Raw genomic sequence first — 19,949 nt, forward strand, 5'->3', positions numbered from 1 at the left:
ATCTCTCAAACCAATGGGGACGCCACCAGGCTAGTTGATCTGGTCACGTCCGCCATGAACTTCTTCTGCGCCCCACCCCTGAAACGTTCGAAGTTAAGGCCGAAGCGCTTCTCTTCTCATCCTCTACTGCCTCTAATGCAGTGCGAGCGCATCTCCTTACAATTGGTGTCTTCACTTTCAAAGGGTGAAAGGGACTATGTGATGTTCCACTGCCGCCTGCCGGCGGCGGCCAGTACTGTTATGGTAGCGCGGAAAAATTCAAATTTTCAGCTCTCCAATTCGGGCCCAGCCCAGGTAGATGCCACTGTGGGCCATAATCTTCAGAAGCTGCAGGGAGACATGGAACCATGAATTGAGTATAGGGGGCAATGGACAAAGCAAAGTAGAACCGATAGCCATACTGGCTAATTTTAGTCACATATAATATTCTAGCCAAGGAAAAATAGTAAGCACGATTTATGTGAGGTGAATATTCTAGCCAAGAAAATTACTTGAACCAATTGCTTATTGATTAGGCATAGAAAAGGAGAATTTGAGATGATGATTATTGATTAGATAAGATGATAAGGCAACCCACGAGATGACTAGGATTACCTCATTTAGGTATTGCAGCGTGCCAGGCCCCGTGCCTCCCCCCATCTGCTACTGTCCTTGCTAATCCTTTCACTAACACTACCTGCGATCAAAGTCTCCCGTGCCTCCCTCAGCTTTCCCATTAATGCACCGCCCATTTCCCCTCCCAAAAATTCTACTCTTCCTGCGTACCTTTTTTTTCGAGACCCAGTAAAAACTCATATACACGAGCACATATTTACCCCTATGAACGCAACCACGTACACCCTATCCTTATGAGCATCTCCGAAAAACTGAGTTGGACGGGCAAATCTCGACGATTTGATTCACCCCCATGAACACACGCACGCACACCCTACCCTTATGAGCACCTCTGAAGAACTGAGTTGGATAGGCAAATCTCGAGGATTTGAAGAAGTCACCGTAGGCGCTTCACTGCTGAGGGGCACGTCGCCTACCACTGAAATAATAGCGCCGTTAAAATACTGGAATAAATTTAGGTAAATATGAGCACCCGTGTCAAGTCGGGGACTTGAACCCGGGTGGACAGGTTTCACCACACGGAACCCAACCAGCTGAGCTACGCTTTGTTCGCACTTGTTCCTACTTATCTGACGAGTGATGGAAACTGCTGTGCTTACTCACCCCGTAAAAGTCTCACCGGTGCTCCGTTGGGCGCCCACCTCATCCGCCCCCTCGCCGGAAGTTGGACACGTCTCCTCCTGCATGATTATGTGGACGCCAGCTCTCAGGCACTACGTAGAAAAACATTTCCAGGGACGGCTGGTAAACATCTGTAGGGGCGGTTTTGCCAGCCGCCCCTATGAAAGGGTGGCTATAAATCGCTGATGTGTAGGGGCGGTTTCCAGACCGCCCCTACAAATCGATTTGTAGGGGCAGTTGGTATCGTAGCCGCCCCTACAAATCGATTTATAGGGGCAGTCTGGGAACACCAGCCGCCCCTACAAATCGATTTGTAGGGGCGGCTATAGTACCAACCGCCCCTAAAAATTATTTTTCTGCCAAAAAATTAAATTTACAATTCAAATTTGACTAGAACATTAAACGACGTAAGAATTTAAACATTGGTACAAGAGGAGAGGGGTGAGGTCAACAGGCAGCAACTTGCATGCTTTCAGTTTACAGGCAGGAGGAAGAGGAATGGTAGGTAAGTTGAAGAATTCTAATGGTATACTTGTCACCCAAAGAATCTCAGCTCAAGTCTTCACAGTTGCGGGTTCCCAAACAATTGTTGTACTCCACTGTTATCATTGTAGAAGTAATAGTCCTGGCACACAAAAGATGATCAGTTAGTGGTTTATACTTTATATAGGAGCATCAACAGTATTGCGCCGTGAGGCCACATGTCATAAACTCATTGGTTGGTCCCTTAATCAAATCAGTGTTGCGTCAATGAGCAACAAGGATCAATCCAGTTTTGAAGCTCTTTTATTTCCCAAGGGCAATTAGGAAGGATTCTCCATGACACAGGAGGACTCTTTGTTTACATTCCAAGGTGGGAATGGGTGAGAGGTAGTCTATCTCTGTCTGGGATGAGAGTCTAAAGTATTATTATTCTTCTTCTTCTTCAGTGGAAGGCTCCGAGAATCCCTCTTTTAGTTGGCAAGGTCAATCTAGCAGATGATAGGTTTAGAGAGAGCTGGCTTTAGGAGTTATAGGGCAAATGAGCAAACATCTGTCTTATAGTCATACCTGCAGTTCAGAGAGCTACCATCCCATATCATGCAAAATGCTATGTAACGACATCTAAACAAATAGATAGCATGACATCTAAACCTTTATAACAATCCAAAATTCCAAATACATGATACAAGCAGTTGGTGAACTAAAATTCATTGAATCACAATATAAACATAAATTGGCTTCCTAGCAAACTTTTGCATCTTCAAGCATCCAGGTTCAGTACCAAGCTCTTAAAAACTGTTATTCTAAGGTTCTCTCAACAATGATTGATCCGGTATTCCAGTTAAAGAAGGTAAGGCATGGAAATCTAACCAGATGAATTGCGCAGAACTATCTTGTTCATATGTCACTATCCACAACAATGGAACTAGTGTGGCGTGCCCATGCTCTTCTAACATTACATAATTATGTACTCCCTCTGTCTGTGTTAGAAGCCTTTGACCAACAAAATATGCACATAATTATGTACTTATTTGATTGAAATTTTGTTTTATAAAAGGGCAAATTAAAAGAATATAGTTGGTCAAAGGCTGTTCTAACAAAACAAAATATGCTTTACATTCACAGATGGAGGGAGTACAATGCACCAGCAATTTTGCCATATCTGGAGCCACCTCAAGCTTAACTATGCACCAGCAAAACTCGGATTCCAAACAGAAACAGAGTCCTAGCTCAAGCTTCAGCTTTTCCCATAGTCAGTTCAGTCACCACACGGCAGGATACAATTTTGCAAAACAAATTACCACAGAATCATCTATTAATTAATAATTTTACTCCATATAAGTCACATGTTCGGTGCATCGATCCAACATATTCAAAATCAGCTATTTTGGTTCAGTTATACTGTTATAGTAAGAACCGACTTTCATGTTGAACTACAGTTCCCTCAGTACTAAGAATAAAGCATCACTACTTTAATCTAATCAAATTTGTAGATAACCAGAAGTAGGATGCATGAATATCACAACTTGCTTCCGGCATCTATATCACAACTTCCTCTGTCATTACATGATAACAGACACTACTCCTCCATACTGTTCAGCATATATTGTTGATATGTAGTAACTACCAGCTTGTTATAACAGTAGCTATTAACATTATAACAGAGCACCATTGAACATTGATATGACACTAGTTCGAATGGTCAAAACAAGATCTCACTTTTGTTTCATCTAGGAGTCTGTTCCTAACCTCTCAGATTCAGATCCAACTGACTGATGACATTAGCTTCTAGTAAACATACATCTTTCAGGGAAGCCACAATATGTGCTGTATACAGTACAACATGCTTGTGATTTTCTGAGTATACGATACAACATGGAGTATACTATCTAGCTCGTTTTACTTTATTTTTCCTCAGACCGCTAGCTCGTCAATTGTTCAATATTCAATGGAAAAACCAGGAATGCTTTCATGCATGGCTGCATACGAGGAAGTGCAAGCTAACAACTATTGATGCTAGATTATCAAGCGGAGATTCCCAAAGCAATAGTGTAACCGAGCGGAGCACAGAGTGATTACCAAGTGGAGACACTGCACAAAGACAGTCGAAGGTCGAAGCAGAGGCCCTCATTGGTCGCCCGCTATGGCGGAGGGTGAGCAGTGCTACAACCAGGTTGGGCAGCCTCCTTCGCGCCGCCGCCCTTGCCTGGATCGAGGCCGGCGAGCCTCCTCCGCGCCGCCCTATGCCGGATCGGAACTGGGGAGCCTCCGTCGCACCAGGCTGCTCCGCGCTGCCCTTGCCTGGATCGAGGCCGACGAGGCTGCTCCGCGCTGCCCTTGCCTGGATCGGGGGACGGGCCCCCGCGCAACTGCCGGCGTTGGAGGAGGGCACCGAGCCCGCCGTACGACCGCCGGGAGGCCGCGCCCCAGAACCCCCGCCACCCTAGGGTGTGCCGCCGAGTGCCGCCGCGCGGAGAAGAGGGGGGTGCGACGCCGTGCGCCTCCGCTGGGTGCCTCCGCTGGGTGCCGCCGCGGGGAGAAGAGGGAGGTCCCGTCACCGCATGGGGGAGAGGGAGGGGTGGCGTGGGGGAGAGATGGAGGGGCTCGGAGGAGAGGGAGAGCGAGGGAGAGAGAGAGAGGGAGTCGAGACGGAGAGAGAGAGAGGAGAGGTCAGTAGATATTTTGGATAGGTAGCGACTGTACATGTATTTGTAGGGGCGGCTCAATCACCAGCCGCCCCTACAAATATCAACTCTGGGGGCGGCTGGTGAGTGAGCCGCCACTACAAATCAGACCCATTTGTAGGGGCGACTTGTATCATCAGCCGCCCCTGCTGTTCCATTTGTAGGGACGGCTGGTGTCTGGGCTCCCGAGCACGCCACTGTAGGGGCGGCTCCACCAGCCAGCCCTACAAAAAATTTCTCCCGTTGCTAAAAACCGTTTTTATGTAGTGAGGGTCAGGGTTAGACATTAGAACATATTTCTAAATACAAACCCAACGCAACCACTTTTACGGTACAATGTTTTTGTACACTAATTGTTTTGTCAAATATTACGACGTGAATCTTGAAATGTGTGTGTACCAAGGGAGTAAGTGTGCAATAATTTTATTTTATTATTTTGTTATTCTTTTTAAATTCCCAGTGGTTTTATTGTATCCAAAACCTCATGTGCTCAATAGATTCTTAAATTCCTAATGAAGACCTGAATTTCTTATCTTACAATGTAAACAAAGCCAAAATGTTTGTCATAACCAGGCTAAAATATGTGTCCATATTGTATTTGTTTGGTGATATAATAGCATTTACATGTAAAGGTCTAATATAACTTCCAACTCAATTCCATGCTTAGGCAGTGCTTTCGTCAACGCCGAGCTGCTGCACTCCGTCACTCTACGAATAACTGTGTCATCATGGATATGATAAATGGTGTTATGTGGTTCACCATAACTCTTGTTTTTATCACTGTGGTTATAAGCAAGGCTACAAGACGAGGAATTACGTTTGATCCAAAATGCACTCGGCCACAGCCACCAACAGTGAAGGGAGTTTCTGTCATTCCAGTTTTACATACACTTCTTTCAAAGGGTCTGCAAGCGATGATCCACGATCAATATACAAGGTTGGGGAGTGTGTTCACAATAAGTTTCTTTCAATTCAAGGTAACATTCTTGATTGGGCCCGAGGTCTCTGCTCATTTTTACCAAGGCTTGGATTCAGAGATTAGCCATGGTAATGCCATTGAATTCACTGTGCCCATGCTTGGCAAAGAGGTTGGCTATGGCGTGGACACTGCCACCCGGAATGAGCAGGCTCGTATCTCCTTTGATGCACTAAAACCATCAAAGTTGAGAAGCCATGCTGGTCCCATGATTCAAGAAGTGGGGGTAAGTGAGAATCGACCATGTCTAAAGTTTCATGTCTTATCAAATAAGATACTCCCTCCATCCTAGAATAAATCAATTTCTAGAATCATACTAAGTCATATTATCTTAAGTTTAACCAACTTTATAGGAAGGGGTAAAATCTATAACACAAATAAGTACATTATGAAAACATATTTCATGAATATGATAGTCTTTTCTATAAATTTCGTCAAACTTAAAATAATTTAACTAAGGACAACTCTAGAAGTTGATTTAATTTGGGACAGAGGGAATATTATATTATTGACTGAGGAAGCACCTGATTAAATATTTCTTCTGCATGTAGTCTTTCAAATAATCATGAAACCTGATTTCATTTAATTTTTTAGTCATTTAAGAAAGTGCAATGACAATAATTTTGTCTTGAATAAAATTGGACTGACTATTCTTCTAGTCAACATGGTGATCCTTCTTATTGGCCAGCACAAATAATTACCTCTTATTGTTGCCTTTAGCTAGTTCGGTCAAATCATGTCAACCACAAACAAAAAAGTCATGTCAACCACTTAACTCTACATCAGTGCCTATGTATATATTGTGCACTACTTCAGCAGTACTTTTCAGCGAACGAACAGTGTTTTCCTCTCCCAACAAATCAGCATAAGCATCAGCATAAGCCAAATTTCAGCGAAATAAACAGGGCCATTTGATGGCATAAAACACCATAAAAATCTTAGGTATTGTTTTATCTAAGTATATACTATGTAAGATGACAGATTTTCACAACTACAGCTGACTGGATAAGATGTTTCTCTTTTGTGGCATTGCAATTTTTGAAATAAAAATATTGTAACACTTTCGACATTTATCATTAGTTATTATGACGATGCACAGAGCATGCCATGTTTACTTAAAAATGCTAGGTCCCCTATTGGGATCTAAGTACTGTTCGCACAGTTGTTACATGTTTATCACCCACTTCACACAGGACATGACACTTAATTAAGAAGTTAAATTATAGCAGCATTATTATTTTTACAGGACTACTTTGCAAAGTGGGGAGAGCAAGGCATGGTTGATCTGAAACAAGAGCTTGACAAGTTACTCATGCTAATCTCTGGCCGATGCTTACTGGGGAAGGAAGTCAGGGAAAAGATGTTTGATGAGTTCTTTACTCTGTTCCATGAACTCACCGACAATGGCATGTGCCTAACCAGCGTATTATTCCCGTACGCTCCAACTCCAGCAAACCGACGACGTGACAGAGCACGGGCCAAGCTCTCAGAGATGTTGACTGAAATTGTGAGATCGCGTAAGAGATACGACAATGTTGAGAGTGATGTGTTGCAGAACTTGATAGACTCCAAATATCGAGATGGCCGATCTACAACGGAAGCAGAGGTCATTGGACTGGTCATCTCCTCGCTCTTTGCAGGAAAGCACACAAGCACCATCACTAGTGTATGGACAGGTGCTCACCTGCTTGCTAGTAAAAGGAGCTTGACATCTGCCCTTGAAGAACAAAAGAAAATAGTTAGAAAATACGGGGATGATCTAGACTATAATGCCTTCCTAGAGATGGACACCTTGCACCGTTGCATCAAGGAGACGCTACGAATACATCCTCCAGTACCAATGTTTCGTCGTAAAGTACACAAGAACTTCACTGTGCAGACAAAAGATGGCAATGAGTATGAGATTCATAGAGGCCATACAATAGTAAGTCCGGTGCTATTCAACAGCAACTTACCTCACATTTACAAGGACCCGGATGTGTATGACCCTGACCGGTTTGGTCCAGGAAGAGAAGAAGACAGAGTTGGTGGTAAGTTTTCTTACACATCATTTGGTGCTGGAAGGCATGCTTGCCTAGGCGAGTCTTATGCTTATTTGCAAATTAAGGTGATATGGAGCTATTTGCTAAGAAACTTCGAGCTAAAATTGGAATCTCCTTTTCCTGAGCCTAACTGGACCAAGCTAGTGCCGGAGCCTAAAGGAAGAGTAATGGTGAGTTACAAGAAGCGGGTACTACCTACCATCTAGATGGCAAACTGGTGTCTAGCCATTTGTGCAACCCATAAGGCCATAATTATGTATGCTTGTGTGTATAATATGCACACATATATATCATGTTTATAAGCACTAGTGTTTTATGGAGTAATGGTGCCATTAGTCACATATGGGAGCTTAAAACAGAAATTGCATACAATATGTCTCAAGAGAAAAGAAGGAACATAGAACAGCAAATGCAGAAAGAACATGATGTCAATAGACATCCTATATTATGTACACAAAACTGTGTTCCCAATCGTCATCTGTGTTGTCATTCGTGATGAGATTGTATCAGCTCTCTTGCACCCATGTCAATTAAGCGTTACATAATCTATGCCACATATTGCCTAGGACTTAAATAATAGGCAAACTGATGTGCTCTTAATTACATGCAATCTACACTTTTTTATAAAGGATATTTTTTATGTTTCAAGGATATTTTATCCACGGTGGCCACCGTCAAGGCCACGGTGGCGTGCTACCTCGGCATCATAGGCCACAACGCCGAGCCGTGTTACCTTGACGCCGTGGCTTACGGTGCCGACCTCATGGTCCAAAAAAAGGATTTACGACCATCAGGGGTGTCAACTTTAATTTTTGGCAAAAAGAGGCGAAAATTAAAAAAAACGGCATTCTAATGGTCATGAAGAAAATTGTGTGATGATAAGTTGTCTGTAAAATTATGTAAAGACTATCAAAAGAGTTATGAGTACAATTTGTAACTTTCCAAAAAAAAATGCAGAAATATTTTTTTCTTTGAAAAGGGAAAGTCAAAAAGTTGAGGTGATAAATTGTTCCGTGATAAGTTATGCATAAGCGCTGCGAGAATAACTTTGTAACTTTTTCAAATTAGAAAGTTAGGCAGATAGTTTTTTTCAAAAAAAGAAAAGTCAAAAAAGTTATGATGAGAAAATTGTAGTGATAACTTGTCACATAAAAAGTTATGAATATAACTTTATAGCTTCCCAAAAATAAAAAAAAAGTTAAAAAGTCATAATCAGAAGCTATGGTGATAAGTTACCACGTAAAATGTTTTGCACATATGTTAAGAGTATAATTTGTCGTCGCAATGAGGGCTCGGAGAACTAAACAAGTTTTTATAGTATTTGGTGATATAACTTTCTAAAATTATGCATCACCGGTGATTATGCCATCCTCTTGTTCCAATTGAAAGATACGAGTTTTCCTCAAACCTACCAACTTTTTTTAAAAAAAAGCATTAATTGGACAGAACGAATTTCTTAGACGTTGGAATATACTTCTCATACAGTTTGTATATTAGTATATATTCATATGTGGGGCTACTTATCTCCGTAGAGCATGTGGTCGCTCAGGCTGGCTGGCGACCTGAGGGAACCCTAGCCTGGTGGCCCCCTCTCCGCCGCGGGCGCCCACTTGCCCCTCCGCTCCCCTACCGACCCCTCCCTTCCCTGGGTGAGCGCGACAGCAGGCGATGGCAAGCTCGCCGTGCACGTGTCGGTCTCACACTCCCCACCGCTGCCTCGGTCCCCAGCCATGCGTAGGGGCAGTCTCTGGCGAGCAAGGCCCGTCACTGCCGCCCGAGACATAGCTGTCGCCGAGCGGTCTGCCGCCCTAACCTTGCTCCCTGGCGGCTGCATCCTCCGACGACGCCCCCGCCCCCTCCACCGTCGGGGCCGGGTGCCGCCACAGCGGGACCTCGCGGCCATGCGAGGGGGCAGATCTGGCATCGCCGGTGGACGTGATACTGGGTCCGTCGCACCCGTCCCCGTAGTTCAAGGACCCCTCGCCGTGCTGGGGACTAAGGGTGTGAGCCTAGATCCAACGTCGTCGCCCTCCCTCTCAACCCTACCGCCCCTTCCACCCAAGGGGTACTCAGCGGGGCACTCCAAGGCTCATCATTGGGTAGATGATGACCTCTCCGATGCGGAAGCATCGCCAGCTGCCTCTCCAACCTCCTACCTCAATGCGGTTCTTCGTGAGCCGCAACCGCCAAGGTTGTCGTCACTGCCTGCGAGAGACCATCCCATCATCATTGGAGGCACTTGCGGTGACGCAGTTCAGGCGGGCGCTGGGGGGCGACGCAGGCGCAACAAGCACATCAGCCATGCACGTGACTCATACACGGGTTACTGGTCCACGGCAAGGATGCGGAAGCCGAACATGATCGCGCACGGCGTGTGCAAGTCCACTTGTGGCTCAGTCCTCACTCTGGCACATGCAAGCCCACCTCCGCTCTGGATGCTAAGAGCTGGTGTGAGGTCCTGTCATGGGGGCCGTCAAGCAGCTCCGACGGGGCATGCCCTGCGTAGCCTACACCTTTGGCGGATCGTCGACTGCCTTCTCGCTTTTCGGCAGACCTACACGGGAAGTGCTTCAACTGTCCCTCCTCCTCGCATAGGGTGGCAACTTGTAGGCTGCCTCCATGCCACCTACGCTGCAAGGGGTTTCGGCACCTCATGCACGATTGCAAGCACCGGCGGAGGGTGCCTCCTACCAGCTCCACCGCACCTAGTGGCACAGGCGGCTGGCCATGATGACTTGACCAGGACCATAGCTCGGGCACCTAGGCACCTGCCCATGTCATTCTAGCGGAGTCTGGTGGAGCTATGTCTGCACCAACTGTCACCGTACCTGTTGGCCGAGGGACGCGTCTTCTTGAGCTCGACCCGTTCACGCTGACCACGTGACCTGTTCACGACGCCACGGAAGACCCAATGCTGGAGGAGTTCGTAGCCTCACTCGCCATTAGTCGGATCATCACGTACACTCCACTTGGCCGCCCCGACTTCAACTCCGATGGTCACCTAGCTGGAGGATGGGGCCACAGCGGTGGTCACCTGCGGGTAGCAGATGCCGTCCCAGCATGTCGACTCGGAGCTGCGGACACCACCTTCGCGCCCCACTCAGTGGGCAACGGACTCGCCCCCGGTGTCGCCTCAACACGGGCATCCACAGGTCATGCCAATGCGGTTGGTGTAGAACGCACCCTCAGGCATTGATGCATCCACAAAGGACGAAGAGGGCTACCCGCTAGGCTTTTGTCCGGTCGACCTCATGGCGGATATTGGCATTCCCAGTACGACGCCGAGGGATACCCAAACTGTGGACAACGACGCCTCTGCCAAGCGTCGCCTCGAGAACTTCACCAAGAAAGTGGTGCATAAGAGGCCCTCCCCGCTGATTCGTGAGCCACCAAAGTCGCCACCTGCAAAGGTGGTGCTGCCGCTGCGAAGCAATCGTCTAGCGGTTCAAACCCTCTCGCACGTGCCTACTTCCAAGCGAGGTGAGATCCTAATCATATAGCATCAGGATTTGGTCAAGGGTCTATCAACGCCAAGCGCATCGCTGAAGAAGGCCTACGAGGCGCTCTACGAGGCAAGGCCCAACAATGCTTCCAACGTCGAAGCACTGGAAACGCTCTTCCAGGACACCGGGAAGGAGTCACGTTGGAAGCAGCGGAAGCACAAGCCGTCTTCCTAGGCTGTGTTGCTACCCTCGTCTTGGTCGTCTACCATTTGTGTAGTATCTAAATTTGTTTCTGTATGCTAGGTTGGTCCAGCCGAAAATCCTATAGATCTCCTAGGGCGCTCGATAGAAGTGCGTTGTTTGTCAAACTCTTCTATTTTAATACAAAGATGCGCAAATCTTTTATGTATTCGAGAAAAAAAAATCCTGAGACCTTTTGGCTTTTGCTCGGTACCATTGTAAGTACTAAATATCATTATCGATGAGCCACGGTCGAGCCCTGTCCCAAAGGCGACAAAAGTGTTGAAGTCATCACCGGTTGGTCATTAGTGATGTGTCATAAGGACCTACCACTCATTCTAGGGTCCATCTGTGTTTTTAGCATGCTTTTGTAAAAGCATTTAATCGGATGGTACCAGTCTCTTTCGTGTTGGGATATATCCCCATACTCTTATACTAGTGTTGGTATGGCCCATACATTACTCATAGATATTAATTTTCAAGTTGAATTTGCAAAATCTTCTTCTCAATCTGTGCCATTGCAGAACTTTTCTTTGTACACATCATACCATTGTAATAACTTAAGTGGGTCGCCAAAACAAATGGTGTTGGTCTTCTATTTTCACAACGATTGACATGGTAAATTCTAAAACATGAGTTTATCCAAGATGTTTGGTTACTCAAGCAAACTTCCTTGGTTCAATGGTGGGAGACCTTGTCTAAAAAAATTAGGTAGAGTAAATTCAAGCAACAAGAGCTATTTTTTAGCTTCTCCTACCAAATAGACCCTTATAAATCAGCTTCTCTCACATACACAGTTTCTAGGTAAAGCTGGATGAAGCTAAATAGTAGCTTCTCCTAGCGCGCACTCTCTCTCTCAGCTATCTTCCCTAAGAAGCTGTTTTACCAAAAAAAAAAAAAATTAAACAGCTTTAGCTTTACCAGTGAAGTTGCTTTATGGAACTGAAGCCAAGAAAAAAACTATTTCACTAGTGAAGCTGAGCAAAGCTTTACCAAACAAGCCCTAAATCAATCGAAAAATAAGATGCATACAAGCAAACCACATGCTCGGGATTCGAAGTATCATTCGAACTGAGTTTGAATCAGTTGCTTCCTGTTTTGAACATCAATAGGGCCTTTTGAAGTCGACATTTTAAGATAAAAAATTGTACCACCTTTTAATCACATTATTTAGAAAGATCATTTAAGAACCTCACATCCCTGCTGTTTGCTTTCTTGATCAGAGTGGTGGGTCACCCTGAATTTCCGCGCATAACCATATACCCTCCCAGTATTGTTTGTCCGTCGCTGTCGCGCCGTCGCAGTTCAGCGTTGGCAGTTAGCACTTAATTAACAGTTAATATCGGTGTGCTTTCTTCTCTGATCAGCGTGTTCTTTATAAAAACGCGTAGCAGTAGGCCAGTAGCTCACCGTCGCTGGACGCCACGCCGTCGTGATCTCTGATCCGGCTCGTTCCCGTCTGCCTCACGTACGTCTGGTGAGGCTACCATTCTTGGATTCTAAACTGGCCGCTGACATTTTTTTTACAAAAGATTGTAAAGTAAAATCCATTCACTTGTTTTTTGTTTGGGTACGTAAAGCCTCTCTCCCTCTCTCTCATACTCTTGCAGCAGTACTCTTCCTCACTACGGGAAACACGTGATTTGCCGAGTGCAAAAATCTTTGCCGAGTGCCAAATTTCGGGCACTCGGCAAAGACCTGCTTTGTCGAGCGCCGCACTCGGCAAAATATGACACTCGGCAAAGACCTGCACTCGGCAAAGGCAGACACTCGGCAAAGATTGGTAGGGGCTTAACGGCATCCAGCGGCGTCCTCTTTGCCGAGTGCCCCCCGTTTGGCACTCGACAAAGAATTTATTTTGCCGAGTGTCAAAACTTGGCACTCGGCAAAATAATTTTTTTTGGTTTTTTGCCACCAATTTTTTTTGAAGCTTTAGTACACTACCACAAACAACATGTTTAAATTTGGTACATTTTCATTGCCTTTTGGCATATTTCTATAGTTTATTTTATTTTGTTGAATTTTTCCAGAAAATGTAAGTTTGAACTGCAGGTGCATCGAATAATGGATTACATTCGTTCAAAAAATGTTATCCTTGTTTCTTAGTGTAAATTTAGGCTAAATCCAAGAACTGTCTCGAAATTTCGATCAACGTACTCACGGGGCAACGCCGCCAACTTGCGTGGGAGTGGTTTTTTAATTGTATAAAATGCGAATGAATTCCGAAAATCATGAAACTTGTCGAGTTGTCGCCGTATCATATGCGTATGCCGTGGAAAAAATTTGAAAAAGTTTCGAGCACGTTGTCACGTACGATGCTCACAAACCAGGACATCTCCACATGTGATCACCTGGCGTATGGCATATTCTGCGCATGGTGTGTTCACGGGAAGTTCCCATGCCCAATATGCAAGACAGCTATGAGGTTCACTTGGCTGAAGAGGGGTGGAAAGTTTTCTTCGTTTGACCAACATCGTCAATTCCTCCCTCTTGACCATCCATTCAGACGAGATGTCAAGAACTTCAGGAAAGGGGTTCAAGTCACCGACCCTGCACCTCAGTTGATGACTGGTGCCGAGGTCCGTGCTGAGATTGAGGCTCTCAAAGATGATAAAGAGAAAGGTGGTTTTATTGGATATGGTGAGGAACACCAGTGGACTCATAAATCGGGCTTGACTAGGCTCCTCTATTTCAATGACCTTCTTGTTCCACACAACATTGATGTAATGCACACAGAAAAGAATATCGCCGAGGCGCTTTTTGCAACACTCATGGGCATTCCTGATAAGTCAAAGGACAATGTTAAGGCTAGACTGGACCTGGCAATGTTGTGCGATAGGCCAAAGCAAGTGATGAAGCCTCCCGCGCCCGGCAAGAAATGGAGAAGGACTCCGGTCGATTTCGTCTTGAAAAAGGACCAAAGGAAGGAAGTACTGCAGTGGATCTAGACGTTAATGTTCCCTGATGGACATGCGGCGAATTTGAGTAGGGGAGTGAACTTGTCCACTATGCGAGTCTTAGGGATGAAGAGTCATGACTACCACATATGGATTGAGCGGCTCCTTCCTGCGATGACCCGGGGATACGTCCCTGAGCATGTGTGGCGCGTGCTGGCAGAGTTGAGCTATTTCTTCCGCCAGCTTTGTGCCAAGGAGTTATCTCGGGACGTGATTGATGACTTGGAGAAAGTGGCACCTGTGTTTCTCTGTAAGTTGGAGAAGATCTTCCCACCCGGCTTCTTCCTGGCGATGCGGCATCTAATTTTGCACCTACCGTACGAGGCACGAATGGGGGAGGGGGGGGGGGCGTGCAGGCCTGTTGGTGCTATACAATTGAGAGATGTCTAAAGATTCTTCGGAAAAAAGTGTAGAAATAAAGCCAAAATTGAGGCTTCTGTGGCAGAGGCATTCATTCTGGAGGAGGTGTCAAACTTCACAACAGCATACTATAAGGATGGCCTTCCCTGCGTGCACAATCGTCCCCCTCGTTACAACGCGGACGAGAGTTCATCGAACCTCAGCCTTTTCAAAGGGCAACTCGGAAAGGCAAGCGCATCGGGCACCAAGACCTTGCGGCATGATGAGTGGCGCACTATCATGCTGTATGTGTTGTTGAACCTTGACGAAGTCAAGCCTTATGTGCAGTAAGTTCTCAATGAGTTTGTTACATACGCCCTTGTCACTATCCTCCATCTATCGAACCCCCTTATCTCTTGTTTTTTCAGGGAATTTTTGAATAAATACTGGAGAGGGAATAGGGCTCCTTCCCCTCAAGAAGAAGATAGTCTTCTCAAAGATGGTGTGCCCGATTTCATATCCTGGTTCGATACGAAGGCACCGTCCAATTTACCTCGTTCATTCTTTGACATCCCACTTTGCTCCTACGAGCGAGTACTGTAATGATCTATCCGGCCTCACCTTGCAGGCCCGCAAGGATGCGGAAATGGATGCTGAGTTGAAAGGGCTCGCCAAAGGCTTCGCCTACAGGGTCAAGTCATTCACCGTTTATGATGTGAATGGCTATCGCTTTCACACAAGAAACTACGAGCGGAGTCGGCCCAATCGGAAAACCACGAATACCGGAGTTCGTACGCCCAGCACCGATGAGCGCGACTACTATAGCATAGTAGAAGAAATATACGAGCTCAATTTTGAGTGTCGCAAAGCTCCTAATCAAGTCGTATTCAAATGCCATTGGTTCGATCCTAATGTCACGAGAATAGCCCCTAAGATTGGACAAGTCAAAATTCGACAGGATTTTGTCTATCAAGGAGAGGATGTCTATGTTGTGGCTCAACAGGCCACGCAAGTTTATTATCTCCCATGGGCATGCAAAAAAGACCCCAATCTTATCGGTTGGTACCTTGTGCAGTTGGTATCGCCGCACGGTAAACTGCCTGTCCTAAACGATGAGGATTACAACTTTGACCCAAACACACGGGAGTTCTATCAACCAGAGGGGCTAGAAGGGAGGTTTGACATAGACATGTTTTCGCTGATGGGCATGGAAGTAGACAATGACATTGATCAGGACGATGGAGATGAGGACGACGGAGAAGAGGTGCAAAATGCTAAGGACTTACAAATGCTTGAACGATTACAGTTAGGCGATGACAATGATGACAACGATGGAGATGAGCCCGATTTACTCAACAATATTGATAGTGATGACGACACCTATGATCCAGCCGCTGCCGATCGTGAAGAATATTTCTAATTCATGTAATACTATATTATTATTATTATTATTATTATTATTATGTTTCGTTCATTTTGCATCTCTTTATAAGTACTTATAATTTAACTGTGCTAATTGGTTTACTCTTTGAAATTGCAGGCACTCGACCAAATGCCGGGCGGAAGGCAGGCCCGTCGGGGGGTCAACTCCCTCTACATGAATGGCACCCTGGGCCTTCTGATTCGGTAGCACTACCCTAGCATGGTCACCTACGCCTCAGTGACTTCGCCGCCCTGGACGTGGGACCACTTCTACGCTACCGAGGATAGCGAGTTCGGCACCGTTGCGGCGCGGATCAAGGCCGAGTTCTGGGTGAGTCTTCATCGCACTAAATTGGTCAATACTACGCATTCATTGGTCGTTCTTGAAATAATGAAACGATACATGATGTCTGTATGCAGGACTTCTTCAGGTGCGACGAAGGGTTTGAGGACCGGGCGGCGCGAGTGCAGGACAAGGTCTGTAGGTCCTGACTATTGGACCTGTACCACGAGACATGGCTCCAGTGCATCATCAACTACAGCACCGACGTCCTTGATCAGGTGGTGAGGAAGGCCGATGCCAGGACCAGGACGCTCACCAAGGAGCAGTACCTCTCGGTAAGTATGAAACATTAATACTGACTCCTTCCATGAAGAATAGGTAGGCTTCATTTCATCTTCTGACATATCAATAACTTGATGGCATGCAGCAATGTCCTGATTGGTGCGCCAGGCACCGCCTCTGCTGGGAGGCCATTGTGGATAGGTGGCTCTCGGAGGAGTGGGCGGAGAAGCACAACATCCATCGGGACTGCCGCCTGCAGATGGGTGGGGCACCACACCACCAAGGCAACCGGAGCCTCAGCGCGTACGCCCAGACATGGGTAATCTTCTTTGTGTTTTCATCTTTATTTATTTATTCTAACGCTCAATTCTCATTACTTGTAATCATCTTTGTGTTTTCCTCGCAGTCCCAGGCGCACCAAGGCCAGGAGTGCAACGAGTTCATGGCATACGCCCTAGCACACAAGGGCAATGCGACGGCCCCGGAAGTCACCTACAACCCGGTCGACGGGCCCGAGGCGTACACCAGCGCGAGCATCCACAGCAAGCTTAGCGAGTACACCTCGGCGGCCTACGAGCGCCATGGGGAGGACTTCGATTCGGACACCCAGCCCCTGGACACAGACCTCCTGATGAGGCTGGGAGGAGGGAAGCAGCACGGCTGGTACTGGATGGCGGACAGCACAGTCGACCCCGCCTCTGTTCCTAACCTCACCGAGATTCAAGCAAGGAGCACGAGCTCCTCCCTCCCCATACGCTCTCAGCAGCAGAGCTCACAGCAGCAGATGGCGGAACTCTAGGTTAGTACTATTTTATTCGTCATTCATTGCTTTTACACATCTACCTTGCCTTTGCATTGTTTAAACATTGCGGGTGGAATGTTGCAGGCCGACTTGCGGAGGTTGGAGGCCTAGCAGGCGGCCCAGGCGGAGGCCCATCGGCTGGAGATGGTGGCTGTACAAGCCCAGAGGGTGGCCGAGACGTAGAGGCTGCAGGACATGTTCAGCTTCATGGCGAGCCTTCAGGCCTTGCCAGGTGTGGTCGTGCCCCAGTCGCTGCTCGCTCCAGTTGTGGCTCCTCCTCCTCCTGTAGGGACTCCGGTGAGTATATATGGTTGTTTATTCCTTTAGCTTGTGCGGCCCTCCTATAGATACTCATGAATTCGCTTCTCCTTTGTGCAGCAACAGTCGGCGGGTTCGAACCCGACTCCTCATGGTGGCCTTTCTCCACAAGCCGGGTGGACAACTGGCCCTCCTCAAGGTGGCAGTTCACACTCCGGGTGGGGAGGCTGGCAGTAGGTACCGTTTATTTGTTTCTTTTCATGTTGCATGGACTTGTGTTAGACTTAGCCTTATGTTGGACTACTACTAGAGACATATATATATTGTGATGGATATTGTCATGGATGATGCGAATGTATGTGATGGATTATGGACAATGGATTTGTATGTGATGTATTATGGATGGTGGATGTGTATGTGATGGGTTATGGATGTGTATGTGATGCAATATGGATGTGTATGTGATATATCCTGTGCTGTGTGTTGATATATATGTGATTTCTTTGTTTGCGCTAATGGAAAGCAAAAAAACAAAAAAATAGCATTTTTCCCTCTTTGCCGAGTGCCACACTCGGCAAAGAGGGCTTTGCTGAGTGCCGTGACCATGGCACTCGGCAAAGCTGGGAAGCAGAGACCCAATTTCCTAGCTTTGCCGAGTGCCAGAGCCATGGCACTTGGCAAAGATTTTTTTTTTAAAAAAAGAAAAAATTTCTTTGCCGAGTGCAAGAGTATGGCAATCGGCAAAGAATTTTCAAAAAAAAAAGAAAAAATTCTTTGCCGAGTGCCGCTGAGGTGGCACTCGGCAAAGAGGCCGTCAGAGTTGACGTCGGTTTTTTTTGCCGAGTGCTGACGTGACACTCTGCAAAGGCTTTACCGAGTGCCCGATATGTGGCACTCGGCAAAGAAACCTTTGCCGACGGGTTCTTTGCCGACTGCTCTTTGCCGAGTGCAGCACTCGGCAAAGCCTTTACCGAGTGTATTTCGGGCTTTGCCGAGTGCCGCAGGCACTCGGCAAATTGCCGGTTTCCAGTAGTGCCTCTCTTTTTTTTGAGGAATCAGTACTCTTTCTCTTACCAGGCCGCTTGGTGCTCTGCCGGTTCTCAGTATGTATAACAGCATGCACTACCGGAAACCTCAAATTTGCCGAGTGTATTTATGTTTGCCGAGTGCATTCTCTCGGGCACTCGACAAACAAATTCTTTGCCGAGTGCTATCCTAAAAACACTCGGCAAATAGGGGAGTTTGCCGAGTGTCAAACAAAAAACACACGGCAAATAGAGGGTTTACCGAGTGTCACGAAAAAACACTTGGCAAAGGGAGGTTCGCCGAGTGTCTTAAAATCAACACTCGGCAAAGTAAAAAATATAGAAAAAAATCCACCTGCAATAAAATCCCGCCCCTACCCTCCTAGCCCCCCTCATCCCACCCGCCCCTCCCATCCCTAGTCCCCCGCACCCACCCCATCCTCCCGCACCCGCCCCAGCCCCAGCGAGATCCCCTCCTCCTCCGCCGCCCCCTCCCTCCCTCCCCTCATCCCGACGTGCCGGATCCAGCCCCTCCCCTCCGTCCACGTCTTCTTCCCCGCTGGCGGCCGGCCCCTCCCTCCCTCCCCTTCTTCTTCCCCGCCGGTGGCCGGCCCCTCCCCTCCCTCCCCTTCTTCTTCCCCGTCGACGGCCGCCGGATCCGACCCCTCCCCTCCCTCCCCTTCTTCTTCCCTGCCAGCGGCTGCTGGATCCGGCCCCTCCCCTTCCTCCCCTTCTTCTTCCCCGCCGACGGCTACCGGATCCAGCCCCTCCCCTCCCTCCCCTTCTTCTTCCCTGCCGACGGCCACGGGATCCGGCCCCTCCCCTCCCTCCCCTTCTTCTTCACCACCGGCGGCCGCTAGATCCGGCCCCTCCCCTCCCCTTCTTCTTCCCCGTCGGCGGCCGCTGGATCCGGCCCCTCCCCTCCCTCCCCTTTTTCTTCCCGGCGATGCGGAGCAGCAGCAGCAGCGGGTGGCGGTGTAGATCCGCCCTCCTCCCCTCCCTCCATGGTTCCACCGGAGGAGGTGTCCTCCGGCGGCGGATCCGGTGGGTTGGATCCCGGTGGCGGTGGATCCGTGGATCTGACGGCGGGCTCCATGGCGGTGGCCCCTCCCCTCCCCTTCTTCTTCTCCTGGTCGGCCGGCGGCTGTGGTGGTGGTGGTGGTGGTGGCCGGTGCACCCCAGGCGTGGATGGTGGCGGCAGGCGTGGATGGCGGCCGCGGTGCTGGTGGTGTGGGCGTGGATGGCGGTGTGCCTTTTTTTATTTTATTTTTTTTGAAAAAAAAGTTTGCCGAGTGTTTTTTTTTGCACTCGGCGACATCTTTGCCGAGTGTCCGACAAAAAACACTCGGCAAACTAGCGTTTGCCGTTAAAGGGTTTGCCGAGTGTCGTTTGCCGAGTGTAACACTCGGCAAACTCTTTGCCGAGTGTAACACTCGGCAAACTCTTTGCCGAGTGTTTTTGGGTCTTCGCCGAGTGC

The 19,949-nt window shown here is 47.6% G+C and overlaps 1 protein-coding gene across 1 annotated transcript; it reads left to right on the forward strand.

Moving 5' to 3' along the window:
* The first annotated feature begins 5,131 nt into the window (after positions 1-5,131).
* LOC136489212 (obtusifoliol 14-alpha demethylase-like) lies at positions 5,132-19,332 on the forward strand. Its single transcript, XM_066485916.1, has 9 exons — positions 5,132-5,605; positions 6,626-7,609; positions 14,257-14,311; positions 15,941-15,966; positions 16,031-16,153; positions 16,243-16,299; positions 16,348-16,440; positions 16,794-17,174; positions 18,859-19,332. Exons 1-9 carry the CDS (start codon positions 5,132-5,134, stop codon positions 19,330-19,332), a joined length of 2,667 nt encoding a protein of 888 aa, XP_066342013.1.
* Positions 19,333-19,949: the final 617 nt, after the last annotated feature.

The sequence above is a fragment of the Miscanthus floridulus genome, chromosome 10 (genome assembly GCF_019320115.1).
Source record: "Miscanthus floridulus cultivar M001 chromosome 10, ASM1932011v1, whole genome shotgun sequence".
Lineage (NCBI taxonomy): Eukaryota > Viridiplantae > Streptophyta > Magnoliopsida > Poales > Poaceae > Miscanthus > Miscanthus floridulus.